Here is a 20,481-nt window from a genome sequence, read left to right as displayed (position 1 = left end):
GAGGCTATTTTTTTACATTACAATATTTATATAGTAGTTTGCATCAGCTGCAGTTTACAGTGAGCTTTTAGAGGCATGTTAGTTATTTGTAACACTATTTCAAATACATTTAAAAATAATAGTACAGGAATGAGCATTAAAACACTACAAGCTTCTCCTATGCTTAGAGACACTGTGTAATGCAATTTTACCTAAACATCTGGTACCCAGGTTGCATGTGAGGTAGTATTATTGAGAACATTTGTTTAAAAACTAAATATTTGATATTGGGGGATGGGGAGAACTAGCACTTAGCACATGAGGAGTTTTATGGATGTCTCAGTTTACAGGATGTAATAAAATAAGTGCTTGAGTGTTGGACTTCTTTGGTACATATATTTAATCATGCTGTGTCAAGGAGTTCCAGCCCTTTTTGGAGGCTGGTCTGCACTTGTGCAGATCATAGAGGCCTTTTCGTAATTAAAAAAATAAAATTTTGGTTATGTCTTGGGGGCATATTGCAATGGCAACTATATAACACTCAAATGGTGGTATGTTTGAGCCCCCAGAAGTCTTATTTTTCATTATTGTATCTGCATGAAACCTGTTGAGTATATACAATGTCAGCAGCATGGTTTCACTGTACAGTAAGTGAGACACTGACTGAATGGTTTCCAGGCTCCTAAACCGTGGACTTAAAATGCATGTTATGTGCAACATCTGTGTTTCCTTCACTAACAATAAAAATGTACTAATGATTCTTTCAGAAGTGTTGGAGGAAGGTTTCCAGGTTCCAGCATCCATAGCAGAGCGATATAAAGTTGGAAGGACTATAGGAGACGGAAATTTTGCTATTGTGAAGGAGTGTATAGAAAGGTGAGGAGGATAATACACTTATTGCTGTAAAAAATAATTATTAATGTCATGCTTTTTCCAGATCGTATCTTTACTTGTAGAATACAGAAATGTAATAAGGTAATGTCTCAATTCCAGATGGAAAAACTAATGTCCTCAAATTTAAAAAAAGAGTGAGTTCAAGGGGCAATCTATGAATTTTATTCTTCGTGGGGTATATATGTGTTTTTTCTGCTACATGCCACGTGATGTTACCAGTTCCTTGTGTTAAATCTCTCTTTTTGCACTGAAATAACATTTTTTCTTGCAGTATGTTCTTGCAATGCTGCTTTTACATTAGACCAGTGGAACATTTCACATACAGCAGCACTCTGTAAAGATGTCAGGAAGTTCTCTGTTTGGGGTGTAGTGGTAATAGTCAGCACAAAGACGTAATTTTGGATCAATCTACTCTGCCATCTGACACTGAAGTGTAGTCTCTTTGTTATTTATTTTTAATTTAATGGAGACCTAACTCCTGCTTGCCTGCTTTGTGCCATTATATTTGCTTTTCCAACTTTATGAGCCTCACTGCAGACACCAAAATCTAACTTCTTCAGTGACCTTTACTGTTAAGAGGTGAAAACAGTCTTTAATTTTAGACATCTACTCCAGATTGGAGAAGTCACAAGTCACCTCAGTTGTCAGTGTTGCTGAAAATGTCCAGGTTGACATCTTCATGTGTCTGTTTCTAAATCTGTTCAGGCTTGAACCTGCTCTACCCAACCTTAGGAGTGTAAAAAATATGGAACCAAGGAGGAATGCTCTAAGCAAAACTGTGGTTGCCTTTTACTGGTATTGTTAAAAATAAGAGACTATGGGATATAAAAGACAGTAGGTATTTCACCTATATGTGAAACAACTGTAGGATTGCTCATGTTAGTAGCAGTGCAGACCAACAAAAAACTGCCAGAGCTGGAGGTGTCCAAAAGAGAGAACAATAGAGATGTCAAGGTTTGAGAATGAAATTTCATCAGTTAAGTTTTATATCCCCTATTACCATATCCTGGAGAGGAGACTCTTACAGAGGACTATAACTTCACCTTTGGGCTCAAAGAAAAAACTTCTCTTTAGCCTGTAAGAATATGATATAAACCCTGGAGAGTGAGATTAAATCTCCTGACAGACAATGATAAATTAGCTTGTCTGGTTTTAAACCAGTCCCCTTGGAAAAATGCGGGTCCACCTCTGCATCCAAAAGTGCAACTTGGAGATCATGAAGACAGCTGTTGGGGAAAAGGGTGAGAGTAGATTTTGTATCAGCTGACAATGTCCTTGTGGAACTTGGCCAAAGTTCTGGTGAGGCCTTTAGTGTTTTGCCAGAGTGAGTTCTTGGTGGAGCTGGTCATCCAGAGGGCAGGAGCTGTTCAGATCAAACTTCTGGAGCATTAAACTGTATGGAAACCTAAAGGAAGGAAAGCAAAACAATATGAAAGAAAGGAAGCACTGAAATACCCTATGGAGGGACATGACTAATGAAAGAAATGGGTGAAAACACCCATTTTCACCCAAACTCTCTTACTAAGAAAAGAGAAAAAGGCAGCTTAAGGTAAAGTGAATAGTGACTGGGAAAAGCCGATTAGAAGGTAAAATAATGAGAAGTTGTGGTTTTAATAAACTCATTCAGCTGAAAATGCAATTTGTGCTGCTCAGAGACAGTACAAATGTGCTAGTGTGCATGTCACAATTATTTCCCAAACGGAGAGAAAACACATGAACAAAATTAAATGTAGGTCCCATCACACCTAAAAATAATGCTGATTACAATATCCTGGAGAGCTTGAATGAAAACTGTTTCCTGTCCTCTTGTCTCTCCCACTGGTCCCAGCAGTATCCAGTAACATGGTGTGTCTAATGTACTCAAATAGCATTTTTACCCAGGTATTCCCAGATATATAGTCTTGTGGTCTCTGAGCTATACCATTCCATACATCCCATTTCTATCAGAGAGCTACTACTTTGAGAGATCTTGAAAATTGAAGTGGAATTGTTTCTGTTAGGATACTTCTAAAGCAGTACATCCTTGCCATCACAGGTGTGGAAGGAGAAATTAAAGACTCGGAGGGTAAATTATACCAGTACCTGTGAAACACCTTCAAAAATACTCTTTTCAGTCTTTTTTTAAGCATCTTTAACCACCTCACTTCAAAGTCTGATATGTCCATCATTTGCAGCACCAGAATTAATGGGGTGATACTTGGGACAGAGAACTTTTCCATTTCCTTGTGAAGTATAATTCCTGTGTGCATTAGACTTCAAAGGAATAGCACCATAAGGTGTTAAACAAGTAGGAATGGTTCTTGCTACACAAATTCACTGGTCACATGAATACTGCTTCTCCATTGCTGTGAGATCAGTCTGTGAGTACTTCAATACATTCACAGGAGTTTTCTTCTGACAATGAACAGTCTAAACAGAAACCAAAAACCATCTCCAAAATTTTCACATTTGAACTTCTAAATCCCATTCTGAGCATCTGTAAATGTGCAGGGACACACTCTTAAGTACATTTAATGCATGCAAAAATGCAATAAAGATAGATTTTTGTCTCCAGTGCAGTCTAAATCTCCGTGAAGTTTGCAACAGTTTAAAGAGCCAGGGAACATGGCACCAAGCCCTGTTATGAGCTAGAAGTCTAATTCTGTGGTAGTGCAGTGGGTCCAGACTCCAGTCCAGCCACAACATGTTGCCTTCTTTTTGTGGTCCCTTTTTATTGTTTAGGTGAGAGGTGAGATGCCTGTTTCATGGTGACTTTCTGACATGGCCATGCATATTTTTTGGTGGTATGTAAATTGCTGTGCTGCTGACAGGCCGCGGTTCTGCAGCTTTTCAGGGGAAAGGATTTGCATTATCTTAGCTTTAATTTTCTTTTTACCAAAACAAAGAGCAGTCAGAGTTGTCATCTGCTTGTTACATATCTGCTCCATCGTATGCACAATTTGTCCTGTGGTGTTTTTATATGTGTTCATTTTTAACTTTCAGATACTTTCAAATGCTGACATTTCCTCACTAGCTCAGATTTCCCAGTGTCTTGGAGTACATGGAGTCTCCCATGGCCAACAAAAACCATCAATTTCCTTTCTCATGACAGAAAGGAAGCATTCCTAGGGCAACCAAGCAGCTTGAAAGAGACTGCTATTGAAAGAGGCTATATTTTGTCTGAGTTTGAACCCCAGATATCTTAATTTCTAATATTTCTTGTTCAACCTCTTCCTTCTAGTCCCAAAAATAGTGTCCAAATCTCTTCCTGTCCCTCACTGAGCTTGGACTGTAGCCACTGAAGGGCAGCACTGGAGAGGGGCACCCCACATGGAGTGCAGCCTATTTTGGGGGGCTGTAGCACTAAACCCCTGTGTGAGAGAGTACAGATAGGAGAAGTTTTTATTTGTGTAAATCTTGAACAGATATGCTGTAATTTTTCCCCCAATTCATAAACTTTCTTATCTTGTGTGACTTCTTTTAATTAATGTCATAATAGAGGCAGTTTTAGCTCTTTTCCAGGGAACATAAACAGAATGAATATTTTGGTGGTATTTTTGCTTTTTACTGAATTATCCATTTTTCCTTAAATTGAAAATTAGTGGTACATCATTGCCAGATGAGTCCTCAATGTTTTAATATGGAAATGAAAATGCTCAGTTGTTTTCCAGATACAGTGCTTTCAGTGTATTTCTCCCTTTGCATGTCCCGTTTGACAGACTGAGCACACTTTTAGACACATTAATATCTCTGTTGAACATACTCTGTATCAGTTTAATGTATCAGTTTAACTACTGTCTTTTGTGAAATGAGGAATGAAAAAAATGACCCTGTATTGAAAGGTTATTTTTTTTCCTAATTTTTAACCAAACATGCCTAAAGGCAATGTAATAGACATTTGTAACCTGTAGAGGTTCATATTACAAAATGAAAATATTTTAGTAAGATCTTTTTCTTAAATTATCCCTTTTCCATTTTATCTTATAAGGAAACTGGGGCTTGTAGGCAGAACTTCTTGTTTTCATTCTTACAGCCGCCTTTTGGTTTTATTAACTTACTTAAAAAGTGGAAGTTGATACCGTTAACTTGTCTACAAGCTAATTTGTCTATGTTAGTATTCTAGATAATAGATAACTACATACATGTAGTAGTGATAAATACTATAGCAATTCAAAACAACACAGTAGTTAAAAGGAAATGTGTTTTCATCCTGAACTAATTTCTTTTACTGCCTCCAGAATCTTCCACATTCTGCCTAAAAGCCAACATATTTAACTCTGCTAAATATCCTATAATTACTGAATACATTAAAATTATTCCAAGGACTGACCTTTTTATCATAGCAGTTGTGACTGCAGATATGCAAAGAAATGACTTTTCATTTTAAGTAAAAAGTAAGTAAGTATTTTCTGTGGACTGTATTTTTTGTAGGAGAGAAAACAAATATTCTTCGTTTATTCTTTGTTTATAACTTCTTTGTTTTGCAAATATTTGAACCTGTGAACACCACATGGTATTTTTACATAAAAATGACAAAGTAATAACAATTTTCATTTAAAAATGGAAGAAAAAGTCAAGCATTTTTTTATTTTGAAAACACTGAAATGCTCTCATCTTAAAGCAAAAAAGTTAGGTTTTTTTCTCAGGCATACGTATTTAATAACTTTGGCTCAATTTCACAACACTAGTCATATCTAACTTTGTTTGTTTAAAAAAAAAAGAATATGCTACCAGAACTCTTCATTACATTTATTATACTCATATAACACATATAAACTCAACTGAGAAAAATATTCAATGCGATTGACCATACAATTTTTTTCTCTTTCCTCAGATCAACTGGTAGAGAATATGCTCTGAAAATAATCAAGAAAAGTAAATGTAGAGGAAAAGTAAGTACAAAAAAAATATGAGACCAAAAGATTTTTTTTTCCAAGAAATTTTTTGTGAGAGGTTATTTTAAGAAGCTGTTGGCATTTGTGTCCTTCCTGACAAGTGTTCAAATCTCTTTGGTTGAAGTCTTTGCCTTCCCTCTGGAGACTCTTGGAGTTCCAAGAGAAAAAGCAGTCATGTGCTGTTCTAGACCTGTGTGATGAATATCCAGTGTTTTCTTTTATCCATGTAATTATGTCCTCTAATTTTCATAATTTCAGGTGTTATAGAAAGCAGAAAATAATACAAATAATTATAAGAAAACTGAAAACTGGTCACTCTCTGTAAGGCATAGGTTAATTAAATTGATGTCAATTTTGCACCGAGTTACTGTTAGCTTTTAAAATCAGTAACAAAAGGTTCTGTGAGAAGAGGCAAGCATGTTGTTAAATCTAAAGATTCTGCATCAGAGAAAATTTTAAAAGCTTTCATTTTTCTCTGCACCAGAAGCACATCTTTTCTTCCATTTCTTTTAATGCGTTCCGCTCTCTCTTCTTTCAGTTACCACACTGATGTTTCTAAACGTGTTCCTTCTCTGTTGCTGGAGGCAACATCTGTTAGTTTTTTCAAAAACCCCAGAGAATCTGTGCAGCTCCCAATTCTCTCTGCTTTTTCCACTGTGAATTTTTTTCCCACTAACCCATATTCATTGAAGATTTTTTGTGTGTCAGGAACACATGATCCAGAATGAGGTATCTATCTTAAGACGAGTCAAGCATCCCAATATTGTACTTCTGATCGAGGAGATGGACATGCCAACTGAGTTGTACCTTGTCATGGAACTTGTAAAGGTAAGTGTTTTGGAGTCAAGCTGCTTATTGAATCAACCATATTGAAAAATTCCATTCCTATTTAGCCATACCAAAAAACATGGGATCACAGAATAATGTAGAGAGGAAGAGATCTCTGAAAGTGGTCTAGCATCCTACTGAAAGATGTATAACCCACTGTCAGATTTTTTTAAATCAGCTTTCAAATATTTCAAATATTTGTCTAACTTCCCATAAGCCATATTAAAACATATATTAAATATGTTTTTTCTCTATTGATTTATATTAACACAGTGTCAAACTTGCCTCCCCAACAGCAATCTAAATTTAAGCGGAAGAAAGGGGAAAGTGAAAAAGAAAAGCCTGCTGTTAAAAACATGGTTCTAGTCTAAAAAGTATTTTTGTGAATGCAGTGGTTTATATTTTGGATGATATTTCTTCACAGTGACTTAGAGAAAGCGTTTTTTGGCAATCAGGATTGTTCTGCTTTGCTCTGGTGTAGGTGGAGGTTAGAAAGTGCTCCTAATGTCCCTACTACACCTCACTGAGATATTAAATAGGGCAATCCCAGGTCCAGGGGTTTCTTAAATACCCTTTCATTCTCTGGGCCAGAGTACAAGAGCAAGTAAAATGACAAGGTTTTTTGGCTTGTTCCATTATCCCCCATGTTCTGTGGCAGAACCAGTGACACAAGCCATGTTCCCAGTCCAAAGCTGGAAGGCTCTGTGTGCCACATGGGTGGATGCCCACAGATTTTCCCTGTCCTCGTGGCAGTCTGAGAAAGTCTTGTCCTCGTAAGTCTGTGCCTGACAGATGCTCTTTTGGATTGAGTAGTGCTGTGGAGCTTATGGTTCCCCTAACCCCACTGTCCATCACCTCCAAGCTCTGAGAAAGCACATTAGGAGATGCTGGTACTAAGGAGCTGACATATTTTCTCTGATGAAAAAGTTAAATCCCAAGATGAAAAAAAATACTGGCAATCTTCCATGCCATCAATCCCTTTGTGTTACCAGTCCCAGAATAATTTCCCCACTCCTTTGACAATCTCAGCCCTCTCTTACTGTTAGGCATGCAATGTGAAATAGCACAGCTTGAGATCAGATACCATTAGCCATCTAGCACTATTTTAATCATAATTACTGCTCTAATTTATTCTATTCTATTCCAAGTGAGCTCACTATGAGATCCACGCTACTGTTGGTTTTCCTCAGTGTCTGCAAGAGCTTGTTCAAAGTTACCTCAGTCCCCTTACACAGCACTGTAATCACATGTAGCCACAGCTTTTAGCCTGCATTGACAAATCCTTCATGTTGGCCCCATGAGGTGTGCTAAGAACTAAAAGCTGTGCCTTGTCTAACCTGCCAAGATGTAAGCACAGAGCTGGTTTTATGGGTGAAACCTGCTGTGCAATTCATGACTGAAAAATGTGTAAACTCTAGTGTCCAATGGATTTTTAATTGAAGTCATACTCAGCTAAATGAGAGAGGAGGGGACAGAAAACTCTTAGAAAATAATTTAGAAAATAAGCCTTAAAGATGTATATTAAAAAAACATGCATTTTGTTCACTTTCTGGAGAAATCTGGATTTTTGTGCTCCTTCTTCTTTACTCTTAAAGATTGCTGTACATATTCTTTTATCTGAATTATGGAAGGGCACTTTAGGAATCTCTGTACTTCTCATATCCTAGAGAGCACTGTTCTAATAGTCTTTACTTTTATGTAGCATAATAGAAGAAATGTAGAAGAAATAACCTTATTCAGGGAAGTCAACTTTGTTTCTCTGATACGAACATCTATTCCTTAATATATAGTTGGAAGAAAAGCCTCGTTGCACTCTCTGGGTATTAGGGAAGGCATTTCTGGAGAGACATTAATTGTTAATTCACCAGTTGCTGACTGTTACCATTTCACAGTGCGCACTGTTAGAATTGACTAACCATCTGTTATTGACTGACTTTTGAAGACCTGACGTTAAATCAAACTCACAGACAGGAAAGAGAGGCAAGGAGGAAAGGCTTGATAGTGCAGAGCCCGGTTTCAGTTAATACCACCCTGCATTAATTGGCAGTAACATGTTTGACATAAGTGACTGCTGCAAATCCCGCCCTCACCTCATGGCAGATAGGCAACTCATTGCTTTGTAACGTGTAAGAAAAAGCACTTCATAAATACAAATATAAACACATTGCAAGTGGTGCTTGTAAAAGGAAGCAAAGACCTGGTTTCTGGCACATTGCCTTTTTATACAGCGAAACAAAATTGTTATTCAAACCTAACAGGGGTTTGGCCAATTTAAGAAGCAAGATTTATTGCTGAGTTTCCTTTACTGCTCCAGGATATGATTTCACTTTTGCAGAAGAAAAAGAGAGATCATATCATTTACATAACAAGGTAATAAATAAATAATTGGTTACTGTAGTTCCAAGTACACTTCCTCATGTGCACAGATGATAAAAACTGCATTCAGATGTTGCTGGTCCTGTTTCACTCCAGAACAGGGGATTTAAGACTGAAATGTCATCCTGAACTCACCCCTGGTGCCTGAATAAATGATAGTGACCTGCTGTGTGAATTGGCTTAGCAGAACCTTGCAGGTTAAAGTGCTCTTTGGGGAAAGGAAAGTCTGAAAGCAATTCTGCCTGATATAGCTGTCAGCTCTTTCTAAGAGCTGTTAACTCTTTCCAGGATATCACCTTTCCTTTAACTGCAGAGAATCCCACAGACTAAATATATGCTCTCTTTTCTTAGCAGGATACCTGGTAAGAAACTTTACCGACTACAGCAGATGCTTAAATGGAGAAAATTATTCTGTTTCAGATTGGCTTTACTGTTAAATTGCTCTTCAGCCTCTATATTTTTCTGAGTTTTAGTTTCTCTTGTGCATGAACATTTGTTCCTTTTCTTCTGACTTCATGCCAAAATTTTTCCTTCTTCTTTTTAAGGCTCAGCTTCTTTCATTCTTGCTCCTCATAGCTCAGACTGTTTTCTTTGTTTGGAGGCAGATGCTTTGCCGATGTTATTGACACTTCTTCTGAGCATCTGGAACATATTAGATAAGACCAAAGATCTGTCTAATCCACTGCCTCATGTTAAAAAGCAGCTGGTACAGGGGTTTCACAGGAAGGAGCTTAGGGAGGATAGATTATTTATCTCACACACTTTGCCACATGCTGATATCTAATACTTAGGGATCAGATAATGCCATGAAGTACATGGTATTGTACTTTTGCCAAATATTTGGCCTCTTTCTCTCTAATCCTTTATCTGGTTTAGCTTGGCCTTTTGTTCTTCCTTTTCCTTGACGCTATGTGTCTTGATGTGTCTTGAACAGTCACTAGCCAGGGCAAGAAATTTGATGTGGTCCAGATTTGACAACTTTTGGCTGTAAGCAATTTCCAAAGAGCTGGGATTTTGTATCTACAATGGGAATAAACCTGCCCTGGCATACTTCAACTGCACCTCAACAATGCAAAAATTTTAATAGATAGTTTGTTTTTTATAGCAAGGAAAGTATGTTTTACCAGGTTTGAGCCTTTGGTGGTTCCCTCTTCCTACTCCTTTCTCTGTAACCATGATTCCTGGAAATTTTTTTTTTTCTTTCCCCTCCCTCCTCCTTTCTCTGGAAAGTGGAAAAAGTGTTTACACTGGAGTTGAGCCTTAAAAAAGAACAGAAAATATCTTGAAGCTGTTGATAAAACTATGAGAGCTGGCAAAGCTGGGACCCCTCTGTTGCCTTCAGAAAATACCTAGTTTTTCTTTTAAATACAGTTCTCTATGATTTTTTCTTGATGTTTTGACAGTAGCAGGGAATTTTTTCATTGCTTTTGCAGAGTTATCTTTTTTTTTTCTTTTTTTTTTTTTTTGTTCTTGTTGGATTGTGTTTTCTTTGTGATGCTCCTTTGACTTTGGCCAAAGGCTCAATACCTCTGAGTAGAATCTCCCAAAAGATCACTGTTTTTAATTCCAATCTGTCAAACTCCCTTTTTAATCTCATCTTTTTGCCAGACGTTTGTAGCAGGCTCTGAACATTCAGGTTGGCAAGTGCTGGACACGTTACAGAAGCAGCAGCAGGTGGGAATGGTTTGCAGTAGAAACTCCAGCTTCTTGGCTGACCACCTTAGCCATGACCGATGGTTTTGAGTTATTGGTCTGTTTACCTGCCATTATGGGAGTTGTTATCTCAGTACCCATAGTTTATAGCTGCAAGGTAACTATGCTGCTCTCTTCCCCTCCTCCTCCTCTAAAAATGTTCCTTGATCTTCCTAAATTTTTCAGTCATTTCACAAGCAATGTTGCTCATATCCTATGGTAATTTTGCTCCAGGGAGGAGATCTTTTTGATGCTATTACTTCCACCAACAAATACACAGAGCGGGATGCCAGTGGGATGCTCTACAATCTGGCCAGTGCCATCAAATACCTTCACAGCCTGAACATTGTCCACAGGGATATCAAGCCGGAGAATCTACTGGTAAGTGGAGATTCATTTTTCAGTATGGCTGATAACTCTGGAGTGTGTGAGAAAAGGTCTGCGTTTCCTCCTTCCACATGCCTGCCAAGTTTATTTCAGTATTTTAAATCACTGATCTTTTAATTTTAACCTTTGCATTGTAATGCTCTCCTAAGAATAACAGCTGTCCCAGGAAGTACAGTAACATTAGTAGATATGTCTAGATTGTTCCATGGCACACAACCGCTGAGTAATTCCTGGGATCACTATCAACTTGTAGTAAACTGCAGGAAGATTTCAAGCTTCTTATAAGTATGTGTTCTGTCCTCAGCAGACTATTCTGTACTTCTGTCACTGCCTACATAATTAGCAACCCTTTAGTTTTACAAGGGTGGTGCATGTAAATGCTGTGTCCTAATCATGTCACACATCAGAGCAGAACCGGGAAGATACTTCATTGTCCTTCCCTTACTACATCTCCAAATAATCCTACAGCACTTTTTATTAAGCCACTTTCACAAACAGATAATCTAAATCTTTGTTTTTCTGACTAAATCTGTATGAGCCTTATCCACTGAAGACAATGAAAAACATATCCTAGCAATTAGTCTTCTGAGAATTTTGCACACTTGAATGCAACAATTGCATCCCCTTCATAGTTTTATTTCTCCTGAGAAATTAGCTTCTCCTGATTATTTCAGTGTTCTGAGTTTTCACAAATTTGCTGACATGTTCCAATATCAGGATGTCCCAATTCTCCATATATTCTGCAACTGCAAAACAGTGTTTGTAGAATCATAGTGTATCAGTTCTCTTAGCTGTGTACTCTCAGCCATGACTTAATGCATTTAATCCTGCTTGACAATGAAGAGTTTTTATGGGGAAGCTGACTCCAGCAGATATTGCTAAACTTCCAGGCAGTGGGATTTTTATAGATGAAGTTCCTTTATTGGCAGGTTCTGGGTGAGGAATTGACCTGCCCTCACTCTCGAGATACTGCTGAAAACACACTGGGTGGAAGTTTCACTAGACATTAATGACTGATACACCTTTCTTGGCCCTTTTGCTCAATTTTATTTTCTGGTGTTGGTGTTGATAGGTGGCTGCATGCAGATGATGTATCAATCCCATGCCAGGATTCATTAATGCTGTTCCTGGAGTATGCAGGAGGGTCTTGGTCTGGGACAAGCCTTGCTCTGCTGCTGTCTTGACTTGTCTGTAAATGCCTAAACTCTGTTGTTGTCAGAGTTAAAATTCTGGGGGAAAAGAGGTATGGGTAGGAGGTGAGGACAGCAGGGCAGGGATTAGATTTACCTGCTCAGCTTTTCTAGTAATTACCCACTAATGATCGCATTGTTCACATTGTAGCTGAATTATTTCTGAGTGACTTTTCCAGAACTGTGCATTGATTTTGAGACTGAGCTGTAAGGATGCATCATTTAACCTCTTGCAGCATCCTAATCTTCGAGAGCCAGCATTTGATTCACAAATTGCATTGATTCTCTAAGTTTTATGAGGTCCTTGAAAGAAACAAGCGCTGCTGTAGAAGAGGGCTTTGGAACCAGCCTTACCTGAGCTCTGATCCTGGTTCTGACATTGGCTGCCTGTGGCCTCAGTGTGTCTGAACCTTTCTGCTTTTATCTCAGCTGTCAAATAGGGTGTGTGGTTTCTTTTGTCACAAAATTGCAACTGGCGTTGTTTTCATGGCATTTACAAAACACTTTAAAAGTGCTGCATGGGTCTCAGCATTTATTTTGCTAAATACCTACTACTTGCCTTTTGTAGCCTGCCCTTTTCCTTGCAGCTCTTTAACCCTTCACCTAAGTGGTCATGGAGGTATTTTTCCCTTGTTCTTGTGCTGTGGCTTTCCCTCTGATACTGTCACAGTGCTGCACATGCAAACCCTGGTTGTGTTATTGCTGGTTCTCCTGGCCACTAGTTTGAGAATCAACCCTTTCTCCCCCACCCTTTTCCTACTCATGGATTGTAACTTTAGGTTTAGAGGAGCATGTCCTGAGGCTAAACAACCTCATTAGCAGGAAAAAAAGACAACAGGGAGGATGAGCAAGGCTGTAGAGTTGCTAAAGGAGACCAAGGGGAAGTGAAGGGGAACATGCTGCTCTGGAGAAGGAGACCAGAAGAGGATGTTCACCTGGAGCTGCTTTATTTCATCTCTTCCCGGCCCCCAGTAGAACCTTTACTTTCACCTCCTCTTTTGTCTCTTTTAATTTTTCCTTCTTCCCAAAAGTAACTTTCAGGCTTAGAGCTGATGTGTGAGACCAGCTCTAGGTCCTGCTAATAAATCTTTGTGTGTGCAAACCTGTCCTGTGTGCAGCACCCAGTATTTTTTAACTGCTTAAATATTCCATATTATCCTCAAGCCATATAAAGTCCAGCTAACAGTCAACTGTCCAAGAGTTTAGGGTGTGCTGAATACCTGTGATGTTTTAGCATTTTTGTTTGTTTTTTTATTCTCTAGGGAGTCTTCCATGTTTTAATTGGAACATTTTTCATAATTGTTGCTATTTAGAACGTTTATTTTGTCAAGTCATGGGATGTCTTTATAGCCATATAATAAACCCTAGAGAACAACTTCTCTGACTGTTGCCATCTGCACTGATCACAAGAGCAGCTTAGAAAATACTGACAGTCTTTATACTAATAGGATACATATGGTGGCATACAATTATGTGTGGCTGCATTCAATTAGTGTAGTACAATTACACAGTTTTATAGCTTACTTAAACCAGTGAAAGCTCTACAAAGCGGGCAATTTGCACTAATCCCCATTTCTTTAGTTGCCCTTCAGTATTTAAATGCAGGAACATATATAGCATTTATTCTGAATGAGTGTTAAATTATCTTTCCTATTCCTTGCCTGGCAAGTAACATACCACAGCTTCACATTGGGCTCTTTTTTATATGAAGTTATAACAGGGTGAGGAAAAGTTACTTTCTTCATTTTTACAAGTCAACTGAAGTAATTTTCCAAGAAAAGTAATTCCTCGAAACAGATGAAGCAAAATAATAGAAAATACACTGTACCAAACCTTCTGCATTGGTAAATATTGCCAAACAAACCTCTTCTGTAATTAATTTCTAGTATGGATGAGTCCCACAAGGTGTGGTCTATTGAAGGAAGGAATTTACAAATGTTTGCTGGGTTAGCACAGTTCAGAGAGGGCTGTGTAGAAAGATAACTGCATGAAACAGAATATGAAATAGTAATTAGGCCAGATTCAGCTCTTCATGTCTAAGTGCACACTTTACATATTTCAGCAAGTGAATATTTAAAGCCCTAGTCTCTAGACTTTAATTAAAACTGTTGTTGAAATTAGATTTATTGCTGCCATTTCAGAGAGCACTTTCTTTAGTTTCAGGAACCAGATGTATTTAACAATCTGTGTTTTGAATAAAACCATAATTGCCTTTTTTTTTCCCAGTGCTTTTCTATAAACATAACTTTTTTCTGGCTTAGTAGAAGAGAAATGTGAATCCATTATAAATTACTGGTCCTCTTAAAGATCCAGTTGAATTCTTAAAAATAACATAAGGAGAGGAGAAGAATTTTGTGTATTCTGAATGTCTGCTTGTGGCTGTATCACCTGGTAAGCAGCGATTCAGGACAGAGAGGGGTTTTCTCTCTAGACATGACTAACATTAACAAATAAGAAACTGGGGGATGGGGGCTGTATAATATAACTAATTAGTATGAGCTATAACAGATCTGCAGGAAACCGTGGTGAGAGACTTCAGGAATTTACTTTTGCACCAAGTAAACTATTCAAGGGTCCCATGTAGAATTTATTGTATTTTTATAAGAAGAAAAGCTAGGATTTTCTTCTTAAAACAGTTGTAGATAAATGTGATTTTGGATGTAGGAGTAGCTGGTCAAGATATATATATGAAGGATTGTTTTGGTTTTGATTAGGAAGTATGATACCTACTATTTTTGCACAGTTTTGGTGCAAATTGTTTACACGATATCAATAGTGGTGATCCAGACTGCATGGAACTTTGGTTTGGCTTGCAAAATAATAAAGTGATATATTATATAAATGTCTCCTGTAGACTGTTTCCATTTCTTAAGGTGCTGTCATAGAAATAAAGGACTCAAACTGCACATTGATTAAAGATAGGCTTACAGTCTAGTGTTTAGTTCAGATACAATTTTATATTTTTTATTTTAAACATTTTTTTACTGGATCTAATTTTAAAGGCACAGACCTTCTTATCTGGCATAAGCAAATGGTGGAGGATACAATACAGCAGTTTTCAGTGTTTGCAGATTTGGGGCTCTTCTTTTGCTCTGAGCCAGCTTTTAAAATTATAGTTGTTTTACTGATGCTTCTAGTGTTTTTTTTTTTTTCATGTGACTACATCTTAATCTCCCATTGCACCATAAAACCCTGTAAACGATCACACTGCCACTGTGAAGACCAGATTTTAAGACAGGATTTTCACATATCCCTGTTAGCAGCCCTAACTGCTTGTGTCCTGCTCATCCTGACATTACCGTGCCAGTAAGAAACTCATTGGTGTGTAAGAGTCATCCAAGGAGAGGAGAGTATTTCTAGGTAAAATACTGCAGCCAGATTTGTGTCTTGTGGCTTCAGCACACAGAGAAGAGCCTGGAACTGCTATCAGTACAGTCACTTTTCTATTACCTAAGTAGCTGAAGTTCCTGTGCAAACCTTTAATCTCTCTGCAAGTAAAATGAATAAACTCAACCCGCCTACACTGTGAATTCAGTAGGGAGCTGATGTAGGAAAGCCACTGCTGGAAGGTCACACATTTGCTTCTGGGCTTTAGCACCTAGCAAGTGGTACATCTTTTGTTGGACAGATAGCAAGATAAGTCTTTCCCAAACATCCTGACTGTATTCAAGGGAAGTTGTCCAAACTGTCTGTGAATTTTCAAAGCATGCCGAGAAATATGTTAAAGGTGAGGAGGAGGAAAAAAATCTGTAAATAAGAAGGAACATTTCAGGCAGTTAGTAGCTGCATTGATGGTTTTCAATTTTCCTCCTGATTTAGGTTTATGAACACCAAGATGGAAGCAAGTCCCTGAAGTTGGGAGACTTTGGCCTAGCAACAATTGTGGATGGACCTCTATATACCGTCTGTGGGACCCCAACATATGTAGCTCCAGAAATCATTGCTGAAACTGGGTAAATCCCTTGTAGTGGTGATCTGTTGTAGTGTGTTGTTAAGTTTCTTGTGTTATTCCCCCAATTTATGTATTGTTCTGTATGTATTATTGCTGGCCAGGAATTGCACAGAAGCGTCGGCCTTTCGCCCTCAGCTAGTCAGACTCTAAACTTCGAGCCACATATGCCCTTCTCTGCAGTGATCCATTGATGTGCATTCACAAGGGCACATTCTTATCATTGTGCCAGACTGGAGTTCTTGCAATTAAGATTTTTATGCTGCCTTTGGTTGGCTATGATGCAGAATCATGGCTCATAGAACAATTCATGTGGAAGGGACCTCTGGAGGTGATCGTACCCAAACCAGTTCAGAGCAGGCTGGCTTTTGAGTTACATTGGCCAACCTCTGCCAGCTGTTGGCCTCAAACTTTTCAACTTAACACTGAGTTATTAACTAGCCCTTTGCAGATACAGTGGAAATAATTCTATTCTCTAGAGACTGCTAACTACCATTCACTTAATTCCATTTTGTTATTTCACACTATTCTCCTCTGATTTGTTCCACAGAGTAAATGCCTGCTGGCTTGAGCAGTCTGTGTCACCTTTGCAGACTTCATGTTGACAGGCATCACTAACTCAAGTAAACTCAACTTGAATTAGTTAACTAACTGAAGAATACAGCCCAATGTCTTCTGTGCACTCACACATTCTAATCTAATGTAATTTTAATTTTGATTTTAAGATGTAAATGCAAAAAATATTTGATAGCAGAATGAGGATTGGTAGGTAAACAAAGTTCAGATGAGAATTTATGAGAAATTATTAATGATTCTGAACATATTTCCTCTGTAGTCTGTAAGAATCTGATGTCTCTTATCATGTCTCTCACACTTCTAGATATGGCTTGAAGGTGGACATCTGGGCAGCGGGTGTGATTACTTACATCCTGCTCTGTGGTTTTCCTCCATTCCGTGGGTATGGACTGACCTATTCAACCATCCTTGTTATATGAATTGGTCCCTGCGCTCCTTTCACATTAGGCACAGAGATTCCCACTGGTAGAAGTTGTCTGCTCATAGGGTTTGATGTTTTTTTTCTGTGCTCTGCATAGTGTTCTACACAAGCCCCATAAATGTCTGTTATTTTATGGTAAAATCTCTGTCTCGTGTTTGTTTATTATAGTTTCAACTTCATTGCATTGCAAAACAAGAGCCTTCATTATAGGTTCTGTGTGCCTTTGTCTGAAGTTTGAAATACACTGTGAAATAACCATCTTCTTTCACAGACAAAATGCAGCATATTTTGTGGTTGGTAAAAGGTAAATAAAATGTAAGCCAGTTAATAAGGGTGTGTAAAATATTTCATCTCCTCAAAGCAACTGCAAAGTTGTGGACAGTCCTAAAGACAAGCAGAAGGGAAGAGTGTACCACATGCACTGTGTTTTATGATCTCAACTTTAATACCCATAGCTGCATGTTTGGGGCAATCAACATCTTCCAAATGCATACTAAGGCATGAGCATTTAAAAGCAATTTTAAGAAGTCTATTGAAACCACATCTGAAAGTAATTTCTTTTTGGGTTTTGTTGTTGGTTTTCCTTGGTTTTTACTTTACAGAAGTGGAGATGACCAGGAAGTGCTTTTTGATCAGATTTTGATGGGACAGATGGATTTTCCATCGCCATATTGGGACAATGTTTCTGACTCTGCAAAGGTAAATTTTACAGTTGATGCTATTTTCTTCTACAGTATTATTTCCAGTGGGAGTGCCTAATTCATGTTGTCCTTTCACAGTGTTGTATTTGACATGTCTCATATGTCTCCTGCTACACCTATAAATTCCTCTGGGTCACCAATTATGTTTCATTTAGTTACTGTCTTTTAGACCCCAGGTGGTTTTGAAATGGACCCCATTCTGAAATGGACATTGTATCTCTATATGATTTCTCACACAACACAGACACCAGCAGCCCTTATTGATTAAGAAAAAATTAAAGTAATTCACTTCCTAGCTTGAAAGCTCTCTTGGACTGGGCTTTATATGTACTTAAGAGGGGCACCAGGTACCAACCTGGAGCCTTGGAATGTTATCTAATAATATTATGGAGAGGCTGATTTCCCTTATTGACCCCATTAGATGTTATGTCTGTTCTTTCTTCCTGTCAAAGAACCAGGCCTCCCATTGCCTTATTGTTGCAGAGTGGTATGAAATACAGACTTGTTCTGGTCACAGCTCTTGACCTGCAGGCTTTTGGGTGCTAAGGTAGATGTAATTATTTACAGATACAAACCTTGACAGATTTCATTATACTTGCAAAGCAGATCATGTTTTTTAACTCTCACCAATTCATTAGAGCAACAGTTTAACTCAAAGATTATCTAGGGATCTGGCATTCACTGTAGTCATATGTATAAATATATGTGGACAGAGACAAAATACTTATGTGAATGTAAAAAAAAATCACATGGTCATTCTGTAGATAGGTAAGTGCTTACTTTCAGTCAGTTTACTTCTCTGGTCTGTAAGGCAATCTATGAAAAATTGTCTTCCTCTTTCCTTCAGTGTGACAGGGTTTGATTAACCATAAGGAAAAAAAAAAGTTAGATTTGGAGGTGGATGCAGGTATGAGAGTAGCTCTGAATCTCCATTCCTTGGAGAGTTACATCCTGCTTTTACAGGTATGTGGAGACTTCTAACTAATGAGATTAAAGAATAAGATACAATCATAGAGTTGGAAGTCCTCTAAACCAAATAATTGTGTTGTAGCAGGCATTATTTCATAGCATCATTAATGGGAACCTTGCAAGTCCTTTGCCAGTGGGTTTTCCTGTGAAACTCCTTCTGTCAAATAGTTCTGTCTAAAAATTCTGGTTTGAAGCTTTAGCTTATCCATTTAAGTTATTCTTGTAATTAAGGATGAACAGCTTTGGTCTTTGGTGATGCGCCTTTATTTGCTGTCATATTGCCGTACTGTTTCCATGCACTCCACTCTGGGAATAAAATAATCTAGGTAATTGCAGAGAAAATCAGAGGATGAAAAATAATGATTTTAAGTGTCAGGGTTTGGTTTTTTTTTTAATATCTTCTATGTTATTTAAACAAGAGTTTAAAGTAAAACTCTTTGCTGGCTTTTTTTTCCTACAGAGGAACTGGCTTTTTCTTAATGGAAAGCTAACCTAATTTCATGAGACCATCTGTTTTGCACAATATGTATTAGGAGCTTTTCTCTTAAACAGTGGCTTCAGAGCCGTAACTCAGAACTGTCTTCTTGCTTTTCAAGGTACTGTCAGATATTGATTTAGAAGTTCAGCTGAGAGTTCATCAGTTCATAGTTTTTCCATTTTTTGAATAATCTTAGTATATTTCTTCAGTCAGTAGTTCACTCTCTCTTTGAGCTCTCTTACAAAATCAGCTAAAGAGTTCTTAAGTGTATGAACTGTTGATCTGTTCTTTGAAAGTGTTCTTTAATTTTAACTGTGTATTCAATTTCTCAGGAACTTATCACAATGATGCTTCAAGTAGATGTAGATCTGCGATTCTCAGCCTTGCAAGTTCTTGAGCATCCATGGGTTAATGTAAGTATTTTCAGACTTGTATATGCTTCTTGCAATTTGACACCTTTGAGTTCTTTTCTGTCAAGCTCTTGCTATGCCGTTTTGGAAGCCAGCACATTCTAAAAATGCCACAGATTTCACTGGAAATCAGCTGGGTTACAGGCTGATTTAGTGTATTTTGTACCGTGGAGTTGTCATTATTTTGTGTGTTCTCAGCTACATTTTCTCTGAAATGGACTTTGAGCAAATCTCAATCCAATTTGATAAATGTATACCTCTACCTCTCAGCTTGCAGGTTCAGTGACACATTTTATTCTCCTGAGATGAGGTGGGCTCAAAAATCTCACAGTCATGATTAAGAGTTACTGAAATATAGCCCATACTGTTAAAACTACTGTTAAACCTACTTGATCCAGAATGGAACAGGGGAACATTTAGAATCATATTTAGCTTCTGACAGTATTTAAGATTTGTTAATTATTCCAGACTATTTAACATGTTTTAAAATATTTGGATGACAAAAATAAAAAATCGGGATAATCTGTATTCCAGTTCAGAAGGGACACCTGAGAAAAGAAACACAATTGGGATGATCAGTGAAAAAAAAAAAAAAAACAGGAATAGGAAATAATGCTTCATTTTGTTTGTTGCAAGTTTGAGTGTGCAGTCCTCCCTGGAATACTCTTTGGTCCCTGAGCTGCTGTGTCCAAAATCCCTTTCTCACTGAAAAACTATCCTAAAAATTCAAATATACAGTCATCTCAGATATTTTTTT

At 37.8% G+C, this 20,481-nt stretch overlaps 1 protein-coding gene across 3 annotated transcripts in view; it reads left to right on the top strand.

Annotated features, from left to right (window-relative positions):
- Positions 1 to 20,481, top strand: part of DCLK1 (doublecortin like kinase 1) — a 239,441-nt gene that overhangs the window by 189,379 nt on the left and 29,581 nt on the right. For all 3 annotated transcript variants that reach the window (XM_005482462.4, XM_005482463.4, XM_005482464.4), the window contains 8 exons: positions 747 to 855; positions 5,687 to 5,744; positions 6,456 to 6,575; positions 10,878 to 11,024; positions 16,040 to 16,173; positions 17,050 to 17,127; positions 17,769 to 17,865; positions 19,647 to 19,727. In XM_005482462.4, the coding sequence (XP_005482519.1) occupies positions 747 to 855; positions 5,687 to 5,744; positions 6,456 to 6,575; positions 10,878 to 11,024; positions 16,040 to 16,173; positions 17,050 to 17,127; positions 17,769 to 17,865; positions 19,647 to 19,727 (824 nt within the window). The remainder of the gene's footprint in view (positions 1 to 746; positions 856 to 5,686; positions 5,745 to 6,455; positions 6,576 to 10,877; positions 11,025 to 16,039; positions 16,174 to 17,049; positions 17,128 to 17,768; positions 17,866 to 19,646; positions 19,728 to 20,481) is intronic.

The sequence above is a fragment of the Zonotrichia albicollis genome, chromosome 2, assembly GCF_047830755.1.
Source record: "Zonotrichia albicollis isolate bZonAlb1 chromosome 2, bZonAlb1.hap1, whole genome shotgun sequence".
Lineage (NCBI taxonomy): Eukaryota > Metazoa > Chordata > Aves > Passeriformes > Passerellidae > Zonotrichia > Zonotrichia albicollis.
This window is presented reverse-complemented; position numbering and strand designations above follow the sequence as displayed.